Genomic DNA, 26,268 nt, shown 5'->3' with positions numbered 1-26,268 from the left:
TGAACTGGAAACATGAATTTTACTCTTTTGTGTTCTTGTATCTCTAACTAACTATATTTTTTGTAACTAATTTTGGTTGATTTATTCTAATTGTTTTAGCCTAAAAATGCATCATGTATAATTTAAAATTATATTATTTTGCTAATATAAGCATTTAAAAACATTTTATAAATGAAATTTTTGAAAATCAAAATATCTTTAAAAATAAACATAGTTATAAAATTAAAACGAATTGCATCTCAAGTTACAGTACCATAAACAATTAAAAGTAATAGCGAAATTGCATCGTGTCTATGTCTGTGATAATATGTTTGTGCTACTGATCTTGCTCTACATAGGCTCTAATCCCAGTAGAGCTACGGAACTGTTTGGAAGTGTTCCGACATACAGATTAATGAGCGTGTGTTAAAGTTACTTGTGTTACACATGTACACATACTTATGTTCTGATCAAGAAGTTAAGAGTACACAACAATAAAATAAGTTTGAAGAAGTATGTAATGTAATTTATATAATGTTGGAGATCATACCAACATATACACACTTTGTGCACATGACTAAGTACATAGGTGTGACACTTCCAAATAATGTTTATCTCTTTGTCAATAAAATTCAGTCCAGATTAATTCAATGTCATAAATAATACATAAACTTTTTCAACTCAGGGTTTTTAAGACTTTATTACTTTTAACTTGTTAATGCACCAGAAAATAGGTAGCTACGCACATGAAGTTACCAACAGTCTGTAACAATATCTCGGTTTATAAAGTAAAATTATTTATTATAACAAAACGCTTTGTTTTATTTACTGATTGTTTAAAATAGTTCGCGCCGACTAGCATAGAGCAGCGGTGAACAGAAAAACGTTATTTCAAGACCACTGAGTCTTTATTTTAGCGTCAAATATTTCACTTGTGATAAAAGTAATTATTGCTTTAGGTTTCGTTTGTTGTTTATTTCAAATCATTTAAACTGTTTTTGAATAGCGCTGTTGACGTCTATTAATGGTTCTGTGTTATGCTGGCAGTGTAAATGTGAAATGGAGACACTGCGTTCGCCTATTTCACTTCTTATTACATCACCTTTTGAATGCTGCCCTATTCCACTAAGTAATAGTAGAGTAAGTTTTTTTTTTATTATGCATCAGTAGAAAACTGAATGCTTCTGAAACCATATGATTTACATCAGTGCTTCACTATGGAATCTTCCTACCATAGATCCTAAACGTAGAAGAAGGATTTTCAGTTAAGCAGTTAGAAAATCACTTAAGTTCAAATAAATGGCGCCTATTGGTCCGCTGCTGCGCTGGACCAACGTCGTCAGAAGCAGAGGACACACAAATAAGACGACAACAGTACTGTGGAAAAGTGAAATTTCACTTTTTAAAATATAATTTCACTGATTAAGATTTTTTATATAAAATTAGTAGTTATAATGTTTGTTGGTAATTGAATTGGTCCCTAGAGGGGTCTAGCTATTGAGTTTTAACTGGACCACTCGGAGACACATAGTAAATGCTGCGTGCACCTGTCTAAAGTGCACAAAGACACAGAGTGCGTAAACATATAAATATTATGAAGGTATTAGATCCTAACAAATAACAGTTTAAATCATCACATTCATGCAGACGTATCGGAACATTTTAAAAGTTATCTTAAGAGAATGGGCGGGTTCGACTGTATTAATGGCCAGGTGTAGGAACACAAAATTTTCCCTTTAGGCCAGGCTGTTTTTACAGAGGGAACAGCTGATGCGTATTTAACTGTGTTAATGTGCTTCGCAATGGACAACACAAAACATTTTATATGTGTAGTGAAACAGGTCCGAATTTACCATGACTTTTGAAACTTTAACACAAACTTAGACTTCATCAATAAATGGGGCAGTTCAAAATTAAAATCAAATTTTTTATCTCCTAAATTTCACCAAAAATAAATTAAAGGTACCCTCGTAAATATAGTTAAATACTTCTCAACACTGAAAATACAGATAGCACTTACTACTTACTATGTTCTGCATCAGACAAAACACGCTTCGATACAAACAATTTCATAATTAAAACAAGTTATAACAAACTATTTTTTAGGACTAAAAGTAAATATAGTGTAGCTTTCAAAATTTATTACAATTTTTACAGTCTAATTTTCGTTATGACCAATACAGCAGACTTAGTAGTACATATTATTTATATGATAAATACTTACATACAGCAAAGTATCTTGTGACCATATGGATAGATTAATTAATCAAACGTAAACAAACAACATAATTAAGACAATTCAAGTAGAAGTTAACTTAACATATTACGGAAACACAGAAAGAAAATATTCAAACAAAATAGGAATATATATATTGTGACATAAAGGAATCGAACAACAATTACCTGAGATAATTACAGGAAACCTGAGGTAAGTAAGATATCTTCGACATATGCCATTGCTGGTTAGCATTGGTTGTCATATAAACACATCAAGAATGAACAAGAAATTTAAATCAATACTTAACCACATGGAGCAAAAAATCAAAATCAACTGATGTCAATTATAAAATATTTAGACAGTACAGGAATTCCGTGGAAGGAATTAGTACGAAAGAATCACAGAACAGATAATTTCAGTGGGCTGACAACAACGAGATAGTTGCGACAAGAACAGTAAATACAAATAACAACACAGCGACGGACCGACAAACCCAACGTTGAAACTAAACAGAAATTCTGGACAACACAACGACGCAAGCACAGGCGAAAACAGTAGGATTTCTACAACACAAAGTAACGAAAAATGGTATTATTTACCATCTAATTTCCATAGTTAAATATTTTATTTTGTTTGTCGTGTCTAGCCAGGTGTGGGAGGCGTGGTGCTGGGTTTAATCAGTTTTAATAGCGCCGTCACATTAAAACCCAGTCACTATTGCAAGAAGACGCGCGACTGTGTACAGCAAGGAGTTCTTGCCAGAAGTTTCCTACGTGAGGGAAAGACTTTAACCTATTATTATATTTGTCAATAGTGTAATTGCCTCGTTTATCAGAGGCGGGAAGTGTCTTGCGCATATCTGAACAATTGCTAGCGGGCAACTTCCCAGTAAGAGTTAGACAGAAATTACATTACTGTACTCGAATTAAATTCAAAGAATTACACGCGTGTACCGGTGCGACGAGATAAAACAATCAAAATACACTAATTTAAGAATCAATATATATTTTTTCTTGCAGTGAGAGGCTTAGAACGGGACACCTTACAAATTACAATAATTCTGAAAACACTTATGACATATGAGTACCAAAATTACAAAAAAATTTGGTAAGTGGAACTGAAATAATCATGTAAAACATTTCTACATTCACATTAAAGAAACTATATAGCTACAAGCAATTTTCGCAGTAATTCTGGGTTCCAATTCTATCCGAACATTTATGGTTTGTGATGTTATCCCAGTACCTGTTTCCTGAATAGCTCTCCTGTATGAATTGCGCACATAAATAAGCATAATAAAATAAACTCAAATTGTTTAATATTCGAATATATTTTCTATGGTTTAAAAAAATTATACTCTTATAAAAACTTCATAAAAAATAGAAATAATGCGCCAGTATTCAAAAGCTTGACAAGAAATATTCAGTATTGTTTCTAAAAACAAACTTCAAATGTACAAAAATAACTATAGAAATGTTTTGTAAAATTATGAAATATTTTTCTTGTAATATAAAAAAATATTTTTTTTGGCAACTGGTTTTAAAAAGGAAATGAAGTAAAGGTACAAAAACATACTGTGTTGGTAGCACATTATCATTGTAACTTCTTTTTACTTTTATCGTTGAAATAAAAAAATTGTCGGGACACGGCCGGCAGTTTTTAACGTGAATACCTCGTGTAAATGGAACTTAAAAACTATGTTGGGCGACGTCCACCATCTTAGCTTTATTCTTCTTCTTTCAGGGTCTAGATCGTTCGGCACTGCAGAGTGGCAACTGTTTGGAATCGTCACAAGCCGATCTTTTTATTTTTATTTTTTAAATCGTCTGTTATGGACATTCCAATTAGATTAATTCACTTTATGCCTCAAAATTGTAATTTTTCACACTATTAAAACTTTTCAAACGTGGTTTAAAATTGTTAATTTTTTTCTGCACAAATGAATTTAATTTTACTCAAATTGGGTACTGCGTACATCCAACATCTACTCTTAAATTATATGTGTCACCAATAATCGAACGTTTGAAAAACTGGCCTATTACTCATAGTGACCTATAAATCTACAAAAATATTTTATAACGGCCCATACATAAAAAAAACACACACAAACACACCAACACACACACACACTACAAAATCTATATTATTTTCGTTACATTCCACTTTTCCAAAAGGAATTCCGATTTATATGAGGTATTCACGCAAAAAAAGTTTTCTTGTGTACTTAGTTATTTTAAAAGTGAATCACAGGAGTTATGTAGTCTACTGAAGTATGTAGTTTTTCATTGGCTGAATAAGTGCGAAACGATATTCTTTTTCCCAATTAGAGCCAATAAAAATAAATATTACAAAAATTGGTTCAAACAGCACTTTCGAATGGCCACTTGTAACTACGATAAATTAACATTATATAGTGACTTTGGAACTTGGACATGTTAAAGTATTTTTTTTTGTGCAGTGTTGTTGTTTGGATGGGGACCAAACTTTCTCTTAGCTTTGTGTATCTAACAAAGGCCAGTCAAACTCAAGGGGCTCGTCTGGTCGGAGTGAGTGTGTGTGAGTTGGTATGATTAGCGCGACGCTCGCTGGTGGTTCTAACGCGATATCGCATCTAAGCGCAAGGATGTGTACTGTCGCGCAGTCTTCTCGTCGTTCATAGGACCGTAACTTAAATGGCATAGAAATGAAGATAAATGTGTAATGCAAGTCCCTTAAGCGGTTTCAAGAATCTGTACCGGCGAGTTTAGGCCTGAAAATTACTCCGAATACACGCCTTTTAGCAATTTAAACGCTTCTAAAAATACATTTAAAAAAAATTAATCCGAAATCAAAAGTACTTTTCGGCCCTCGGCGAACTCTTAAATGATTTTCCGTAAGCAGACCCCGCTCGGACGTCTTGAGTGGTTTTCGAATCGCGTTGTTTTTTCTGAAGCTCTGCGCACCTCGTGTGCGTGCCAGGACAGATGGCGCCCTCAAGATGGCCGTCCATACACAGCTCGGTGGCCGGGCGCTGCAATGTTTCACCGATTATCGGGGGAGGAAATTTTATAATTTCCGTCGTCACGGAAAAAAAAAAATCACTAAATATTATTATTATTATTTTTTCAGATTTTTACGGAAAATGCGTTGAAGAGTATCTCGCAAATAATCTTCCTGGCAAAATCTACAGGAATGCGTAGCGCGTCGGAGGGGGGGAGGGGGGGTGGGGGGAGGAGCATATTGTCGCCAGGTGGCCGCTGTCGTCTCGAGGCGCTGTTGACTCGCCTCGGGTGGAGGGAGGGGAAGAGCTCACCTCGCCGATAAGGCATGTCTGCGGGGCCCGGGAGGCTGCCTCAGGCAGTCCCGCCATGGCCCGCTCCCCATCGCTGCTCGCCGCCTCCGCCGCCTGCGGCCTGCTGGCGGCCATCTTGCTCGTCGGCGTCGCTCCGGCCGGCTCCTCTGTCCGTGAGTGGCGCAGGGGCGCTTCTTTTAGGCATCGTCCACGAAAATAGTTTATAACTTATAACTAGAGACCGGAAAAATTCGCGAAATCATTTCGCGACAGGCTAAAATACAAATAGTTATACCTCAGTGCTGCCTCTGCTATTGGCTCACAACTCACCTGGATGACTCTGGGCCAATTAGAAACACCCGGCCAAAGCTGTATCGAATCACAGGCTGCTACGTTGGGACGTCTCAAAACACAGCAGCCAATGAGTGGGTGACATTTGACCGAGTGTACGTAGAACTATGGAGTTCATCCTGCAGGTCATTGAACCCGCGAATTTTTCCGGTCCCTACTTATAACCCAAATAAATTGTACTTACGGGAACATAACCTTATTCGTGTCCATACAATTGAAGATACACTTTAAAAAGTTCATAAACAAAATTTCTATCACTAATAATGACAATAAAGAAACATTTTTAATATAATGTACCAGTATTCAATATCAGTTACCTAAGTACAAGATTTAAAAGCACATATGTGTAATTTTTTTGTATGTATTCCATTTTTCATCCTGGGAAAATTTCTTACATGGTGAGCGTGCATGGTAAAAATTCACTGTCACAACTTTTCCATAACGCGCCTAAAGAATTATAGCTTCAAAAAATTATAGTTACACTTACGAGTTTTCTGAAAATATATTTTTTTTTAAATAAGGATCAAACGATTTCGCGGCCTGGGGTTTCTTGGCGTGGAAAGGTGAAGAGTTCGTCGACGTTTCGGTCGTTATTGAAATCGCCATCTTCTGGTTAACAATTTACTACTGATGCTCTTGGAAGTTCTCTTGAAACGAATAGATTAAAAGAACAGAGTACTTCCAAGATCCTCAGTAGGAGCATGATACCCTGAAGATGGCGACTGTAATGTCGACTGAAACGTTGGTGAACTCTTCACCTTCAACGCCAATTAACCTTGATTTTTTTTTTAAATTTGGAAACTTAAGAAAATCTACATTTATATGTGTAATGCAGGGCATACTTCAGTAATTCTCATGTCTCATCCTTAATTTACAGTGTGTGTTTAAATAGGCGTTTACTCTCCCTTCCCAACGCACGCTATTAGCTGTTAGCGCTTTCCTTGTTTCTGTGTGCTCTGTTGCCAGATACACGAAAAGAGAACAAAATTTTAGACAAATTTTATTATTCATTGATAAATTTCTAAATTTATACTAAAAATATTTTTTTTTTGTAGTGAAAACTCGGAATCAGAATTTTGAAAGTATATTTTCTTGTTGTATTTCTTTAAGAGCATCGTTTTACTTCTAAGAAACCGTAACTGAAAGACACCATTTTGGTTTCAAAAATTTATCTATCAATTATTGAATAAAAATTAATATAATTTTTTTTTTTGCTTTGTTCGACCATAGCACATAATTAACAACTGAGTACCTCGTTATGTAAGTGACCGTTTGCTATCAATAGTTTCTCCTGGAAATAATAATATATGTTTAGAATTTATATATATAATTTTTTAACGGCATGAATATAACTGTAATAGTACTATCAAAAGGCAATATTTTATGGTTTTGTAAAAATAAAAAAAATAGGTAGTTGAAAAATATTAAAATTTATTTCAATTATCGATGGTATATAAAACAATTATGTTTATTTTAACAAACCGGGTAGAATAAATCTGGCCTAAGTAGACGCCATTTTCTTTGTCTTGCAATCCAAGTGTGAGACAGATTGTAGCAGAGACCTGCAGTATTCTGTTTGCTTTTCTCATGGAGATACAGGAAATTATACGTTTCAGTAGATTTTTGATCAGTTAGTGTGTAACTTGACACGTCCTGTAGGACAGGAAACCAATAAGAAAATACAGAAGTTTAAAAAATGGTTGCAGCCAATTGAAAAAAAAGGAAGACATTGACTGGTTAATGTACAAGTGTGTGTGTTTACATGTTCTAACCGATATCATTTAATATCGTGAATAAAGCGGATTATTATCTCAATAATTGGTTATAGATGACGTTAGCATGAATAAAAATTGAAGAGTGACTAAAAAAGCTAAGTGCTACTCTGTTCAGAATATATAGGCGTGTCCCGATACCACCTCTAAGTAAACGGAACATAAATATTCATGTAAAATTACTGATATTTGTATATTTTTTAATAATCGATTATCTCTCCCATAGTTTAATTATATACTTGAATGAAACATCAATTAAAACATAAAAATATTCTCCAATATTCGTAAGAGACACTGATTACTATCTGGAAAAAAAGTATTTCATATATGCAAAACAACCATAGCCATGCGTTGTACAAAGTTACAATAAATATATTTCTTGTTAAATTAAAAACCATTAATTGGCCAATGGTGTCCAAAGGAATGTTATATCAAAGTAGAGAATTTTTTTTCTGTACAGAGAACTAAACAAGGGGATATGGGGTCACGTTTACACGCATACACTACATTGTCCGTATTCCTTTTCCTACCGGCAAGGTAGGAAACTGCGCAGCAGACAACCAGCTGGAAAGGCCAACAGACAGTCGCGGATCTCTGCTTTGGAACGCACATCGGCCGTGTTAGCTGGGAGAACAATGATGTCTGCTTTTAGTCAACCGATGTTGCCTTCATCATAAGTCACAGTAAAATAAAATTGATAGTACTTAAAAACGACTATCTAAATTCCTAACATTGTTCTTTCTATAATTTTACTTCCAGAGAAATTATATTATTTTATCAATTGTTGAGACATAACCTAGGCAAGAATCGTCACATAGGTATTATTAATTATTTTTTTAATTTTTTATTTTTGCCATAATTACACACTCACTAAGTTTTACGGGAAATTTAACAGTTATTAAAGCAAACTTGTGCGTGTGTGCTACTAGTCTCTTTATGCTACGTGCAGTACCTATTTCAACTATATTATCGATGTAATGAATAAGTAAAAGAAACATTACAATGAATTGCAAAATTTCATAAAATAAAAAGTATAGGTACACAAAAATACAATACTAAAATATAAATAAAACACAATAAATATTAATTTTTTTTTTAAATTTATAATAATATTTAGGTGAGATAAAGTATTTTATTGATTCAAAAATAATAAATTCCTAAACTCGATAAAAAAATATATATATGGACATATGCTACCAAAGTAAAGAAACCCCTACTTAAAAGAAAAGAGATTTTCGTTACAGTCAAAAGTGACATTGAATGATATTTTTTATTTTGAAAATTACTATCAGTTTTAATTTTTTCACGTGTGAATAGTTAAAATATCTTAAAGAAAATATTAAAAGATTTATAATTATTTATACGCCGTATTTTGTTATTCCTGTAGAGTACAAAGACGAGAGGATTCTGCGGTGGTCCACAATTGGTTCCCACAGAATGGATTTGAAAAGACAGAAAAATAACGTCCTGAACCGGAGGAAGAAAATGTTCTACAATAAATAAATTCCTGTCCCAACCGAGTAGCAAACTCTAAACCTTAGACTCACCACTCAAAAAACCAACAGCTTGTAGGTACAAATCAAACATATGTACCTATGAAAATACGTTTATAACTGTCAAAAATGTTTTTATAACGCAATTTACGTCGCAACAAGTAAAAATAAACCATAAAGAATCTAACACCTGGATCAGAATAAAAATCTATTGAATAAAACATTAATTAACTGATTAATTTCTTGTATATAATATAAATATATTTTTAGCAAAAATTTTCAATTTTCATTAAATCAAATTCTTGGAGGTGATTGTAATTTTTCTTCTAATTAGAAGCATTGCACTCAAAGAATTTAATTGAATAAGCTATTTGTTTGTTGGTAATGGGTTTGGTCTCATTGACATCAAGGTAATGTATAGATAAAGCACTACACACAGTATAAATGAGGGATATCTGGTAAATATTCATTCGTGGTTCAATGTAAGGTGGAGAGATTCCCGAATGATTTCAGGATACCATGATAAATTCTATATTAAGTAAGAACCCGGGTCTGTCCGAAGTGAGAGGAAAGTTCCTTTCCATGTCACGACCTCGCTCCATAACGGATTCCATAATAAAAATTAATAAGGGTCTCCGCCACGACTTACAATAGGGCGAGGTTACTTAAAATATAAAAGATCTCTCTATTTTAGACAGTAAATTTAAAAAGTAGAATGAATGATACCAAGATCATAATGCGTAACTATATTTGCACTATCCGAAGTACTTAGTCTTGTGTCCAAAGCAATTATACGATAATTCACAATATTAGAGTGCAGATACTTCTTCACTATCAGAAATTACGGTAAATTTACTGACTTTTCAACGAAGAATTTTACTCAAACAAACGAAGAGTTCTTCGTGATTTCAAATAACAGAATCTTCGTAGAAACTAACGCCATATTTCGACTTAAGAGTTGTATGTTTCATTCATAACAAAGACAAAAAAAGAGTCTTCTTAATGTAGACTTCCACAGTTTTTGAATGTTTTGTTAATATACCAAATTTTTTTATTTTGTATTCATGTTCAAAGTGAATGAACTCAGTGTACGTAAATTTTTCGAAGATAGCCGCCAATTTACGAAGATAACTGGACGATCTGTAACCAGCGTTCTTCGTAAACAAGGTGAAAATTGTTAGCAGTGAACTCATGAAATATTGTGTCACAGTGCGAACGTTTTGGAGTTATCTGGAGATTCGAAACTTTGTTCCGAGTAAAATCTTTATCGAGACGGCTTACAGGCAGGCGGCTTAGCCCTCCCTGGATAATTCCCGGCGGTATCTAATCACCAGCGACAAACAGTGAGTCAGAGAATGCCGACACGTACCCACGGCTCGAGAGACGAGCAACTGCACACCGTGAGAGCTGAGACGTAATCCTTCCTAGCTCACTCAGTGACATGACTCAAACCAAGCGAAGCGGCAAAGCAGTAAAGCAACGGACCCGCGCTCGCGAGAACCGAGTCCAGTCACCCTGATAACAGTACTGCAAGGCAATTGCTTGGGTAGTTTCTTACTAGAGGCAATGACGGATGTCTTCTATAATATGCTTAATTTAATTTTAAATAAAATTAATTCTTCCACTATAACGTAATAGCGCACGTAGAACTTATCATTAGAGACCTGTAAAATTCGTGGATTCATTTCGCGATAGGATAGAGTCCAAATACTTTTGACATTATTTTGCTTCAGTGATTGGGCCACAGTTTATCTGAAGGACTCTGAGTAAATGAAAAATATTTAACAGAAGAATTAGCGAATCACGATCATTCCAGTCAACACGTGTTACGAGTCGGTAACCAATCAGCAGATGTAATTTGCACGAGTGCATAGAGGATCTTGGAGTCTATCCTTTAGGGATTTGAAATCGCGAATTTCACAGGTCTCTACTTATCATGAATGAAGATGTAACTGTCAAACTTACCATAGCATGCCACTAAAAAGTCACAAATGATTAGAATATTTTCAGCGAGGAAAACAGCAGTTACTTATTTTTTTTTAGAGGGGAAGAAATGACAGCAATATGCTTACTCATTAAAATTCAAATATTTAATTTTATTGATACAGTTACGACAAAAGTAACTGTTACTTCGGGACGTCAATATTGTCCACACAAAATTATACATTTATTACTCAAAAGGGGCATAATGATGAACTCTTTAGGTGGAAGAAACTTAAATGCTCTGACAAAGTGTTTTTTATTTTGTGCGTACTTTACATCTCCGAGAAACCATCCTCAACTGGTGGGAAAGTCAAGATAGTCACTTGATTGGTAGCAGGAGTGGCACTGCACTGGGGTCTTGCCGTTCCAGCTTATGAGAAGGTGTGGTTAAGCTAGCTCTGTTGATTTAGAACCAGAATTTACAAACTCTTGCGAAAACCGGGGTTTTGTCTTTTTGCCATTTACAAACATAACGAAGAAAAGAAATCAGGATTCCAGTTTTAATATAGCAGGCACTAATAAGAAATTTGGAGAGGTTTTTTTTTTGTTGGAACGTGTTCTTCTGATGATTCGGCCCTGCTTGACAGTTTGCGTAGACACAGGCTATTACTATACATTTTTCACTCTAGCTCTCTTTCATGACAAATTCGTTTACTGGAGTTTACTAAACGTTATTTACGAGATGCAAAAAGTCACGCTAGTGATCATAGTTATCAACACCTAAAATACATTTTACTGCATTATTATAACTTTCAGTAAATACCTAGGGGCAAAATTTGTAAAAAAAAGTGAGCGAGTCTTTAAATACTTGCCAGATATGTGTAACATTTAAACATAGTAACGTGCAAATTCAAGTGTTCTCATGTTGCAAATACACTTATACTTAATACGAAACTCGAATATCAAATATAACGTAGAATTCTTTTAAAGAACGCCGAGTGGGATAAAAATACGCCAACGTGTTTTCAACTACTTTTCTTGACGTGAATCGCACGTAGTTTCCGCACCCGCCACTAGAATTAGCTGCCGGAGTAGCTATGTCGACTATCGAATCATTCAATTTGTAGAGCGTAGTTTTAAAACTTATATAATGAAACTGCTTCAACAAAAGCGATAAAGATAAAAAAAAACAGATTTTGCCTGAATTTTTGACAAGGAATTTTGCTAAAATACTGTTCATCTTGTAAAATTCACTAAGAAAATTGATACTATAATGTTAAACTAAGTCTGTGTGAACTTTGGTTCCCGCCATCCGCCACATTTGGCAGCACCGTAGTTACGCATTTTCTTTCCTTGCGACTTCCATTCCATTCACAAAATTACCTCTACCGAATGCCACATAGCGAGAGGTAAGATGTTTACACGTCAAAAATAAACACAAATTGCAAGAGGACCATCGTAAAAAATATACTGGTTATGGATATAAGAACACACGAAATAATTAAAATGGCTTGTGAAACTGTGCCTTGTGTTTTAAGCCACATGGTTTTGCAATCACTGCTGTTACTATCACCGATTAGATTATAGTGCTACAACACACACGGCCTCAAACTAACCCTCCCTTGTCGGTGTTGGCTAATATGCGAAAATTGACAACCCCAGAACTCCTTTTCTAAGACGCTAGCTCTGATTCATTGCATTTATGGAACGCTGCTTTTACAAGTTGATTTCAGTTCTGTTAAAAAAATATTAGTTGAAAATTCAATTTGTACATTATATAATGCCAACATTTAAAATTTTAGGTGAAACAATGAATAACCAAATTTTAAGATGATTTTCCATAGATCAGACATGCGACCATTTTATATACTTACGAACTCTTTATAACGATGCTGTTCAATCCACCAATCATTATAATTAAAATGGTTTAGGATAGTTGGACTATATAACTTTATTTGGCTCCAAATCTTTTGGTCCACTATCTCAGTGCTCATAAAATGAATGTATAGAATAATAATTAATCACGCACATATAATATTTCACATTTGTTATAATTTTATTTGTTAGACCTCTTTCGTAAATTTATTTTTAAATATGGTGTTATGTTCTACCATGCGGAAAATATAAAGACTTATTCCACTGAGCACTGATTTCACTGATCAGGTATAGACTTCACCTTTAAGTGTTGCCTCCGTGGAGTGACGAGACTATTTTGTTGGTTACAGTGCTGGGCGGAAGGTGCAATAACACAGCCAACTGCAGTGTCCAGTTCTCGGCGTGCGTCTACAACGTATGCCATTGCGAAAATGGCCGGGTGGCCAACACCTACGGCGACATCTGCCTGCTGGGTGAGTGCCTCTTGCTGGGAGCGGCGGGTTCTGTGGTGACTCGCCTTAAACAAACAATCGCTCCACAAGAATCTATGCGGTCAGCATGTCAAGCGCCCAACACCCAAGCATGGTAGACTCTTTCATACTCTGTCCAACTCTTCTTCCTGAACAATCCCTCTGTTTCCTGTAAGCAAACCTGTTTGCTTAATGCATGATTTTTGTCACCCCGAATCAAAGAGCCCAGATTTTACCCATGTGTCTATGCAGATTTTAACTGGACCCAACTTATCTAGTTTTAGTTGAGAGTTAAGAATGAGGAAAATTGGTCACGGCACTAATCACTGTCATGGCTGGCCAATCCCCTCCTAGCAAATGATGCATGTTACATTTCCTGAATGGCTAACACCCTGCATGATTAGAGCGAATGGGCTTCGACCTGAGCCGCACTTTCCTACCTAGACTTCTCCCAAAAACTCTTAGTTTTTAACTTAGGTTAGAAAAATGAAATAGTCTTAAACATTCCCTGCCAGGTCATTCTTGGACAAAATCGTGGCCATTTTTTAAAACTTTTAATTTACGCTGATTTCGACTACTTTAAATGCTTAAACAGTCATATTTACAACTAAACTTATTTGAGGTTAGAATACTGAACATCACTCAGAGCGTGTTAATAAAAGTAGATACATTTCATGTAACTGGGAAGCTGCAGCCTAGAATTTTTGCTTTAAAAAGATTGATTCGTAATAGAATAAACACAATTTGAGTGACCGGAAGTTAATATGCCATAGTTAAGGAGCCTCTTTTAACTCAGCATTATTTAAGGTTAGTGAACGTACGCAAGCAATTTTTGTTTGGTTTCTGAATCCTGTGCGCTCTTAAAACACTGACCATTTATGAGTAAATTACTTGGTAGGTACATGATTAAAAATATGCAGAACAGTGGTTTAGTGGTATATTTCTCAGAAAATAAAATAAGTTCTATATATCTCCGTCTCATTATGCGTTTGTGAGATTCCTACTCTGTAAACAATCTAAATTGTTATAAATGTCGCTGACCTATTGTAGCGTAAGCAACCTATCGTTTTAGCCTATCACTTCGATGTGCATAAACGTACCATTTAAAAAAAATAACGAAATATTTTTTGCGACAAATTTATTAATGTAACAGACCTAACCTAACCTTTATTTTGCTTTTCAAAAAGAAAAGATAAATGCAAGCGACCTTTCTAGTACTCACCAGTTATTTGTAACATCTAACCTTTTTTAACGAGCGAGTTCACGTGTCATGTTGCAGATGCACTTATAATACGAAACTCTGACACGGAATTTAACGAACATTCTTTTAAATAATGCCGAGCCTGGTAAATATAAGCAATGTGTTTTTTTCAAGTACATTTCTAAACGCAAATAACACGTGGTTTATGGACCCGCCGCTAGAATTCGCTGCCGGAGCAGCTATGTAACATATCGAATCTTTCGATTAGAAAATAAAAAATTTAAATTATAGTTGAATCCAAATGTTAGCCTAATGGATCCCTTAGCTAAGAGATCGTATTATCGTGGACGCGGCCATCTTTGCGTTGCTTCTGAATCCTCACAACGGATGTCGGTGTATTCCTACATTCGTCCACTAGACTCGAAATCTTTATGGATGCGACACTCGCATCCACTGATGCGTCCCTACATCCATTAGTTTCGGAATAGTTTTTTTTTTCGTTTGTATATAATATTATACTTCAGAGTTTTGGCATAAAATTTGTTTAAAACGTTATAAGCCTAAGTGACCACTCAATTAGAGTAAAATAAAATAGTTAATACAAATTACTGAATCGTGAACTCAAAATTATATGTAAATAGTTTTAATATTTTCATATTAAAAACAATTGTTATATATTTTGATCGCTAAAAATTAAATTATTCACGCTAAATATTATTTTTTAATTGCTCGTATTGCTCTTGTTGAATTTTAATTGACTTCCCGAATCAAAATGGCTACGTGGTCATTAGTACCAACTGTTGACAGGTGGTGCTAGCAGTCAAAGTTTTCGAATACTATCCATCCCTTAGAAATCCGTCCTTTATATCGTGGCTGCATTTGCTAAGGGATGTAGGGATGTGTGTGGTGTGGACGCATCCCTATGTATTTAGATACAGCCTATATAGTGAAACGGCTCCAATAAAAGCGAAAAAGATCCGAAAAATAATGTTAAACACGGGCTTCGGATCTGATTTTCATCAGTGAATTTTATAAAAAAATACTGCCTATCTCGTTAAAATTACTTTAAAGTTTCCTTTTTTTTTTGAACCTTGGGTCGCGCCATCCACCGCGGATGGCAGCACTGTGGTTACACCCGACTTCCGTCGCATTAACGAAATCACTCCCGCGCAAACGCCGTGCAGCGAGAGCCGAGGTGTTGCACGTCAGAAACGAGGCGGCCCGGACGCAGCAGGTGTCTCCACGTGTGTGCACGTGTGTTCTGCAGAGGCGCAGAACGTGAACGACTCGTGCTCGGAGAACGCCCAGTGCTCGAGGGTCGCCAACACCGTGTGCACCGCGGGGAGGTGCGCATGCGCGGCCGGCTACGTGCTCCAGTACGGCAGCTGCGTGCTCCCTGCGAACCGTGAGTACGAGGTCTCTACTGAGGGCTCTCGCTATCGAGTACACGACGGCTTCGACGGCTTTTCTTTTTTCAATGTTGTCCCAACAGTCCACCTGATGGCAAAATATATGCCAGTATTAACATTCTGGTTTAAGCGGTCTAAGTAAAAAGAGCACATCCGTCATTGAAATGTAATTGCTTACGAGGCCTTTTTTTTATGCGAAGATCGCCTCATTGTTTAAAATGTACATTATAGTAGTAAAAAAACTTTCTTTTCTCATAGGAAAAAATTCCATTTTTTTCATTTAATCTGTTGGTAAGTATAGGACACCACGTCTCAAAATTGTAACTATTCGGGAGTACAAGTAGGTAATCGAGTTGTTTAAAATTGCTGTTTTTTTTTAGTTTCTTCGTTAGTTGTAGGAATTGTTTTATTAAACTTAACTCACTATTCTTAAACTTATTTATTAGTCCAAAATCATTATTTCAAGGTAATAGTTTAATGTTATTTGTGTGTGTGTGTCTGGGGGGGGGGGGATATATATATTGTTGCAGGCCTTTGTATATAGTATTAATTTTGGTCTTAAAGGTATGAGTGCTATATACCAATACTTAGTAAACATTGTACATAAAAAAAGTGGATAAGGCTTTCTTTCCTCGAATTAATTGTATTAATTGTATTAATTTCTTCAAATTAATTGTAAAACTAAAACTTAGAGATTATAATTACATAATAGAAGGGAAAACAAATATGTTTCACCAGTTGATTAGATAAATCATTTAACTAATACCTACTAATAAAAATTTATTATAGTTCAGTCCATGTATTCAATTATTTGTCACTCTATCGCCTGTGTCAATTTTTTAGAGCCGCCTGGTAATTGGTTATAGTTTATTTGGTGTAACTTACAAACAGTTGGATTTTCCCTAGGAACTAATAATGCCTGGTTAATTTTAACTAATTAAATAACTAACACAAAAAACTACTGAGCATAATTACGCAGTTACGATGTAAACAACTGATAAACATATCAGAAGGTATGTGATTTGGTGGAACAACGCAAGATACCAAAGGAAGGAATATAATTAAACTTGATATTCTGAAAATAATATATAATAAAACTGTTTTCAAGTAATAATAATGTGTGAGTGATCAGGCCTATGAGACTGGTTTGGACTCATGGCGAGCTTTCAAGTACCTATAGGCCAACCTCGGACATACAAGAATAGCAAGTTGATGTGGTTAAACGTACTCTTGAAAGTTTTTTATAAGTGACATCTTGATTTATGGCTGGACTATTTAATATTATTATAAAATTATTGCAAATTTATGTTAAAGTCATATCCTTAAACTCGTAATGATAGGTAATTCTAATTAAAATGTTGCACTTTTATAATAAAAACGTTAAAAGCAAGCAGTATTCACAAGACAAAACATGTATTATCCACCAAAATATTCATATAATAAATTATTTAAATTGTAATGAAACTTCAGTAACTAAGCAGAGTAAAAATAAATTAAGTTGATATATTGGGGTATTCACAGTAGGTTGACCTTTAATAAAACAAAATTATGTTCAAGTGTAAGCTGTCATGATGTCTTTTAGTTATTTAGATAAAATATAGGGAGCATAAAACAAGTCTCTGATTACCACATAATTTTAAGTACAAATGTTTCACAAGACTTGTAACAGATGCGGCATAATATTGCACATGACTTTAAAAACATAACTACCTACTTTTTTTATAGAAGTGTAAGGAAACAAAATATGACAATTAAACAGTCTGAAAACATTGAAACGAATTTTGGGAAATCGTAACTAGACGTTATTAGTTTTAAACATGATTAAAATTGTTTATAATGATCAATAAGTATAATCGCGTGCATCTAAAGGTGTGCGGTTAGTTATTGGTCAATTGTCATTGTATTGTTTTTATATAGTTTCATATATTTAATAAAGTACTCACCTACTGAAAATGTTTTCATTAAATAATTATTAAATTAAGGTTTCAAAGAATGCTTAAAAAATACTGATAGAATGTTAAAAAAATGCTTTGAGGTACTCTTATTTTTCTGGTTTCAAAACAGTTTCAATACCTTAGTCCTCTAGCATTTCAGAAATTGTGTTTTCAAATAAAGTTCATGCCCTCGATTTGGCACTTGTTTGGTTGAAGTTTTGCGTTTGCCTAGAGTCCTCCAGAGGAACTGTGAACTAGCAGCTGAAGCTGAACAATTTTCAGCCAATTGAGAAATAAATGGCGTCGAGATGAGAGTGTAATGGTTAAGGTGAAACGGGAGTATTCAGAGAAAACCCAACCGGCTCATGACAACGCCCACCACCATTTTTTTGCAAAAAAAAAAAAAAAAACTCGGGTTGACCGCCGGGAATCGAACCTGGATCGTCCCGGCGGGAAACTCGTGGTTTGAGCGCTTTTGTAATTTAGATTGTTTTTTTCCCCACAAAAATGATATTTAAAATCGCCAATGAGCCAACCATTTCCCCCTATATCACCTATTATTGACATTATGACAGTTTTGTTAACTTTGACGATTTTGTGACCAATTTTGACAATTACAAATGTACACCCATGCCTCAGCCGGGACTCGAACCCAGAACCACTCGCATCGAAAATTTGTATTCATCTGACTGCGCCTCGCAGCGCTTGTCCGCTCAGACCCCTTATGTAGCAAAATTAATTTCAAATTGGTCCAGTCACCACTGTTTACCCGGCGCAAGGATGTCACAAAGCTCAGCTCCGGGTTCGTCCCCCCCCCTCCCTTTTTTCAACCCACAACCCCTCATCAATGCAACAGCCTCCACCTAGGCGAGAAAAAAGGCCGGTTTTTGAAATTATTCATTCACAATCTCTAACTCCCATATGAGTGTAGTCTCTGGGATACAGAGCAAATCATGTTAATAAGATACATGTAAAAGTTGTCATTTTCTTTAACCACAATGAAGTTAGCTTAACATTAAATATTATGCACATAAAAAAATGAACAGAAATCACAAATGTTACAGAATTAACAAAATTAGTTGAAAAATAATAATAATTTACTGTAAATTAACACAGTGATTTATTTTACCGAAAATACTGGATATCGCCAGATATATGTCATATAATTCAGCTTTTAATTAAATTTTAATTATATTAAAAGTTGATAGGTACTATTTGCTGAACAAGTCTCAAAGGCTAGCTTTTAATTCATAAAATTCATTCAATGGTATACGTGTTTAATAGTAAATTATCTGACTGTTATCACCTTAAATAAAATTATACGTGTCTGTGTCTGACTCAGAGCTTAGAGATTTTTTGGTATACTATTTTATAGTTTTGTACCTGAAAATTAGCCCCCTTTGTTTTTGGAAAATTTTGAACTATTTGTTTGGATATGCCTGTCATATTTGGTTTTGATGTTATTAGTGTGATCGTACACATTCTTATCAAAACGATAGTTTACATAAACTGCGCAGGAAATGCAATAGCGCAAGCACGTAACACGCAACTATAAATCTAAAGCGATGCATTTAGAATAAAAGACATTCCTTTACGTGTCTTTATCTTTAAACATTTTGAATCGCTTCACTTCAAAAAAAAGAAGGCTGAAATGCAAGCCGAAACTCAAGAAACTGTAAGATGAGCAATGCGTCTAGCTTAATTTATAACCGGGCTTTAAAATGTAGTTGTTCATCATGTTAAGTTATGCACTTTTTTTTTCTTTTCGCTTATTGCGTAGTTAATAAACATTTGATGTCACTTGTCATTATGGTTATCTCATTTTATTGTCACGACTTTCGTTTCAATGCTTTCCTCGTAATTTCAACACGAAAGAGCTCTTGCATTCCATGTGTAGTCTCGAAATGTCTCAGTAGATATTTACTCGATATTATCTGAAAGCGACAAAGAGCCACGTGAGTGTACACAGTTACGATATATTGGGTGACATTTTACAGTTTCAAAGTAAACTTAAAGACTTGGTCTCCGATGCCTTGTTGATTTTTCTCTTTTTTCATTACTTTCATTTAAAAACTTTTTTTTAAATATAATTTTAGCTCGACCCTCCCTTACATTTGTTATTCTCTCCCAGATATTATCAACATATTTTCACAATATATGACTGTACATATATATGCAATTTAGTGAAAGTAAAATGTCACGTTAAGTTTTCGTAATTATTATCGCTTGGATGCCTTTTTACATCCATTATAATACACTAATGGATTATTTTCTGAAAATATTTGTGTTGAATCCACAAATGAAGGGAAGAAAGAGTAATAAAAAAGAGAAAAACTAACATGGCAAGAGAAACCGCGTTTTCTGTATATCTATAGCTCAATGTGCGAACAAACAACAAACGTGATAACTATACGTGGAAAATATCTTATTTGAAAGAAATGATAAGAAAATGAAATATGGATCCCTGCGCTTCAGACTGAACCATAAGTGGGGTGTTATACTAAATTATTTTGCTTATAATAATTCGTGTTTTTGCACATGATTTAAATAAATTTATTCAAGGTAGAACCATATTTTTTGTTTATGAAAAATTTTCCCCTTAACTGGTCTTAATTTAGTGGTTTTAATAATCTTAAAGGAAAAATTTTGTATATCAATCGTAGCATGTAGCCTACGTACTGAAAGCATGTAATCGTATGGTATTCAATTATGTATTAACCGTTCGTATCTAGTCTTTGTCTTTAAACACTTTTATTAATCGCCATACATGTGTAACATCTAACTTCGGTAACGAGCAAATTCATATGTTCTCGTGCTGTAAATATCCTAATAATAATACGAAACTCAGACACGTAATTCAACGAAGACAAATTTTAAATATTTCTGAGCGCGATAAATGTATACGCAAATTGTTTTTTTCAACTACATTCCTGGAACGCGAACCACAGGTAGTATTCGCCCCCGCCGCTAGGGGTTCGTTGCCGGAGCAACTACGTCGACTACTGAATCATTAGATTTGCATAGTGAAAGGTTTAACTATATAACGAACCGGCTCCGACGAAAGCGTAAAATACTTGATAAAAAAAAAAACTAAATCCCCTCCTTCCATCACGAAAAAAATTCGTTAAAGAGTTAATACTATGTTTCCCTTTGGTTTTGCGAACTATGGTTCACGCCATCCGCCACAGACAGCAGCACCGTGGTAACACATTTCCGTCCCATTCGACTTCCATTCCATTCTCGAAATTAGGTACTCCTACCAAATTCCGTGTACCGAGATAAATAACTATGGTTGTTTAATGAAGTTGTTTAAAAGCACGTTCAGAAGCAAAGCGGCCGCAAAGGGCAAGCTGTGACGGGGGGCTCGTGTCTGCCACAGCTCCCGGGGGCGGCTCCACCCCAGGGGGCAGCCCGCTGACCTGCTCCTCCGACAGAGACTGCAGCAGCGTCGTCAGGAACTCCGAGTGCCGGAGCGGGGTGTGCCAGTGCAAGAGAGGCTACCAGCTCTCGCCCGACCGCCAGCGGTGCAGCGCAGGTGGGCCGGCAACCAGCTTGCAACACTGCAACTGTGTGCAGTGGCGTAGCCAGGATTTGTGTATTGGGGGGGGGGGGGGGGGGTTGACAGGCATGGCCTCCCCCCCCTCCCGTATTAAAGCGGGAGGGTCCGGGGGTCCTCCCCCGGGAAAATTTGGATTTTAGGGTGTAAAATAGTGCTATTTTAGCAGTTTTCGGTACTTAAATTTAAATATTGTAATGGTAAAAATTTTATTAATTTTAATATGAAATTTGTTTGAGTGATGAATAAGAAATTAATTAAAGATTTGGTGCTAAGGGGGGGGGGGGGTTTGAACCCCTAACCCCCCCCCCCTGGCTAAGCCCCTGACTGTGTGGTCATTCTTGCATTTATGAAATACTTTTCCCGACTTTTCTTACAATTGCCACATTTTTTTAAATATTTTAACTGACGTTTCATTCAAGCATAATTGCTTTCAACGACGGAACAGATAATGGGAGGTCACAAAATTTGACCTTATTTTGTTTTATTACGTTTATTAGTGTGTGCTGTTAATAATTGAAAGCTATTCAGGGAACGGTTTACAAATAACGTGAACTATTGGAGGTACTGGGACAACACGAAGCATAAAAAAGCCCGGGTAAGAATCAGAACCCAGTATCACTGCGAAAAATATTTTGTAGTGATACAGTTGTTTTCATGTACATGTACAAAGTAATTTTACATGATTATTTATGTTCAATTTACAAAAAAAAAATTACAATGTAATGAAATAAATTCTGAGCTAACAGAAAACGCTTGCAGCGACAGCAAATGGAATCCATCGGCAAAAAACTTTTCTGAACGCGAGTGTTTATCTGTGCCGGATTATGGAAGGTGTTGAACCGTAGACCTTTCATTGTATGGTGCAGTGTTTCCTAATATCAGTTTAGAGAATTATAGAAAACTCACGGACATTCAAACGAATATGTGTTTAAAATAAACGATGATTTCTTTGTACTACTAGATAACTGGAGATTTGCATAAACTACAACTGGATTCCAGCAATCAAGTTAAGTGTTCCGTTTGCAAACAAGGTAGAACGTAGAAAAAACAAGAGTGATTTATTTTTTTTATACTTAAGAGTTTTCTGATGGTTACCTTAATAACTGAAAATGATTATTATGGGTTTATGGTCAAAGTAAGTAAAACAAATACCAGTATGATTACGAATCCGTTAATTTACAAAGATTCTAGTATCCTCCATTATTTTAGTGTGTAGTAGGAGGTGTTCAGTTGGGGACTAACTTCTGACTTTCACAGTTCAACAAGATTTTTAAGCCATTTTTTTGGAAGTATCATTAGTAAACTAATAAATTATGCGCGTATACACAGAAGTTGTTAAATGTCCCAAAGTTGCGTATGTTCAGGTCTTAATTTTTATTTTTACTACGCGAAGGTATTGAGAGTGTAATAAAAGTGATAATATTACTCATATGTTAGTGACCATCTAGACAAATAAATAAAATCCAAGAGACTGAAACTTTCAAACTAGTACGTATATTTTTTTATGTTAAGAAATTATGATCTCAAACCAAATATAACGTTAAAAAATGTTTCTCAGTAAAAAAAGCTATAATTTAATTCAGAAACTCCTGATGCTACTGACCTGAAATTCACACATAGTTTAGATAGTATCTACAGAACTAATTTAGTTTATATTTTATTGTGATATTTTTAACGTTACGGAAGTTTGAATAGTTAGGCTCATACACCAAAAAGTGATTTTCGTAATGCATTAAAACACAAAGTTAAAATTTTACCGCGTTAAATTTTTTTTTATAAACACATTATTTCAATTATATAATTTCATGTATAAATTGACACAAAAACACTCTACAAATGAAAATATTTTCAAAGGCTTCACAGGTTTTGTTTGGCGGATATAAGCTACATATAGTACCTACGTGTTCAAATTTCATTTTTGAAATTTATCTATTATCAATTATCAGTAATTTGTTTTGCAAAATAAAATTACTAATGAGTCATTACGTAAAAACAAGATTAGAATATTTAAATCTTTATATCCCATGGAAATTATGTTGTCCAGGAAAACTACATAAGTTGCGATCTCAGTTATCAATAAAAGTAGTATATTTCCTGACTTTTGTAGAAATTGATGGCAGAATAGTTGGAGTACCAGATGGATTTTACCTATTCCAGGTTGCTAAAGATATTATAATTAATACAGCTATTTTAAAATGTCTTGATAATTATCTTACTATTTAACACATTTCTTCAAGATATTTCAGCTAAAGATTAACATATTTTTTAATTTGAAAAAAAAAAAAATTGTTTTCAAATTTTTAAGAAGAATAACAACAATTTTTGGAAGCAAAAATTCTAAAAATCTCTTTGAAATTATATTATGAAAAAGTGGAATAGGTAAATTTATGTTCTGTATATACTCTGTAGGATAATTATGATCTACATCATTTAACTGATTTTCCATTCGATACATAATTAGTCGTTATTTCAGCTCTAATATACAATCTTTAAAATCAAAAACTCTTAAAAGTTTTAAAAGTTCATTGGATAGGTATATATGGACTTTTAAAAGGACTAAAAGAATAAGTGTTTGTAATAAGATGTTTAATTGACGGTTCGCTCATTCATCTACAGGCTAGAAAGCCATAGTGCAGAACAGACTGAGATATAGCGAAGTAAATAAACCATTCTAATTACTTCAAGAGATAATACTAATCTTAGTTAAACAATTTTTTTTACCATTTTTCGAATTTTGTTTGTAAATTAAGAAAAAAGGTTTGTCCCATTTCAGAAAAGAGAAATTGAAAATCACAAGAAATAATTGGCCGAAGTTTCTTAATTTATTATATATTTTACTCTCTGAGACCTACCCTTCAAATAACTTTTAAATCAAGTGCATGAAAAATCTCTTATTAATGTTTTATCAAGTTAATCTAGATGTATTTTATGTGACTGTATCAAAGGTTTAGCAAGATCCAGCATTACACAAAAATTTTTTTATCTTGTTCTATGGCTTTGTGAACAAAATTTGTTACTATAAGCAGCATTTGTACTTAAACCTTTTCTAAACCCATTTTAATTTACAGAAAGTATTATTTTTATCTAAAATTGACGTTAATTTTTTTAACACATTTTTCAAACATTTTTGAGATATAACTTCATATCGATATTTGTTTAATATTTGAAGATGCAGAGCTACTGCCCTCATGCAAGGGAATAACAATCGCTTCCTTTAGCCGCTCAGGAAATTTACTTAAACTTAGGCTTAAATTTGTTATAAGAGCTATAGGATTGTTAAATTTACATTTATATTCTTTTAGTATTTTTACACTTATTTTATCAGGACCCAACGCACTGGAATTTTGTCATTTCAGAAATAATACATTATATGTCAGATTATAATAAATAAAAATAAAGACATTAGACTTTTTGTATTAAATAAACAATTTATGAACTCACAACTAAACTTATTTTTAAGGATTTCGGAAACCATATAATTTCCAACAGTTTTTAAATATTTATTTAGTGTTTTTGCAGTTTCTTCAGGATATGATATAGCAATTTATATGTTGTTATCTTTTGATACAGTTTTAATATCAACCTTTTAATTTTTTGAGCCAGTAACCTCTTTAATAATATCCCAGTTTTTTTAAGAATCATTTTGTGCTTCAAAAATTTTTGTTTTATAGTATATTTTATACGTATAACAGACTTAACAGATTTCTCCAAACCAGATTGTAATCCATTGATTTAACATTTTTAATGTCTTACGCGTATTAACTCTAAGAGAACTAGCTTTATCTATATAATTTTTTTTAGCAAACTTAAGAAATTATCTGTTCCAATATCAAAACTTTGTTCATTTAATACAGTATCCCTAGATTCTGATTCAAGAAAATTTGAAAATATTTTTCCATAAAAATTCGTACGTACCGCATTTTCAGCAAGGGCACATAATATTGTATCTAACAACAGTAGAAAAATGATCCGTTATATTAGTGTGTAACACTGCAGCATAACCATAATTTTTATTTTAAATTTTGGCAAACACATGGTCTATAAAGGTTTGTAACAAAATTGTTATGCGTGTATATTTTTTATACAAGATGTCAAGCCATGTCTATCAAGAATATTGAATTATTTTTTTCTGTATTGTTATCGCAAACGGTCGTACATATATTTATATGAATGTCTCCATGTGTTGTTATGGACTGTCAATGCATTACCTAATGAATTTCGGAAGTGGTCAAGACCTGCAGAAGGAGATATGTAGGCAGCTAAAAGCGAAGCATGGTTTGAAACAGCGGCAACGTTGTAATTGAGGGTCACATTGAGGCGCAGGCAGATTGCTCCCGCGAGGACAATCTCCTCTGCGTCAGCAACCAGGCCGCTCCTGACGAACACTATTCGGTACTGATACAGTTAGTTGACTTCGTGTAAATACAGAAATGTACAAATGTCTCTAATTTCACATGACACAGTTCTGTTTGACTTACAAAGTAAAATTTAGAATAATAGTTACGGCGTGTGGGTTGGCTGAGCGCGGCCTCGGTGGTGCAGCTGCTGACGTGCTCTCGTTGTTGGCAGGCGCCGTGCTGCGCTCCCTGGTGGCCGTCGTGGCGCTGGGTCTGCTGCTGGTCAAGGTCACGGCCTGAGGTCGCCCGGGGTCGAGGGGCGCTTCCTGGAGACCCACGAGACCATCGGTCCAACAGCTTCTGGGACGGAAGAGTTACAGATTTGTCTGCTTACAAATAGCATGAAATCATAATATTGCATGTACTGGGTATGGCGTGTAAAAAAACCAATAAAGTAGTTTCTGAAGTATATCATA

At 34.6% G+C, this 26,268-nt stretch overlaps 1 protein-coding gene across 1 annotated transcript; it reads left to right on the top strand.

The window, feature by feature from the left end:
• The first annotated feature begins 112 nt into the window (after nucleotides 1-112).
• Nucleotides 113-26,268, top strand: LOC134530863 (integrin beta-2-like). Its single transcript, XM_063366128.1, has 5 exons — nucleotides 113-5,641; nucleotides 13,233-13,355; nucleotides 15,821-15,958; nucleotides 21,276-21,431; nucleotides 26,025-26,268. The coding sequence occupies exons 1-5, from the start codon at nucleotides 5,545-5,547 to the stop codon at nucleotides 26,090-26,092; spliced, it is 582 nt and encodes a 193-aa protein (XP_063222198.1). The 5' UTR covers nucleotides 113-5,544; the 3' UTR covers nucleotides 26,093-26,268.

Source organism: Bacillus rossius, chromosome 3 (assembly GCF_032445375.1).
Source record: "Bacillus rossius redtenbacheri isolate Brsri chromosome 3, Brsri_v3, whole genome shotgun sequence".
Classification (NCBI taxonomy): Eukaryota; Metazoa; Arthropoda; class Insecta; order Phasmatodea; family Bacillidae; genus Bacillus; species Bacillus rossius.
Note: the sequence above shows the minus strand (reverse complement) of the source record. Positions and strands in the feature narration are given on the sequence as shown.

Excerpts from the sequence above, each read along its gene's own strand:
- LOC134530863 (XM_063366128.1), top strand. The coding sequence starts at position 5,545 with ATGGCCCGCTCCCCATCGCTGCTCGCCGCCTCCGCCGCCTGCGGCCTG. Across the intron at positions 13,356-15,820 it reads CGGCGACATCTGCCTGCTGG|AGGCGCAGAACGTGAACGAC; the intron begins GTGAGTGCCTCT and ends TGTGTTCTGCAG. Across the intron at positions 21,432-26,024 it reads CCGCCAGCGGTGCAGCGCAG|GCGCCGTGCTGCGCTCCCTG; the intron begins GTGGGCCGGCAA and ends CGTTGTTGGCAG.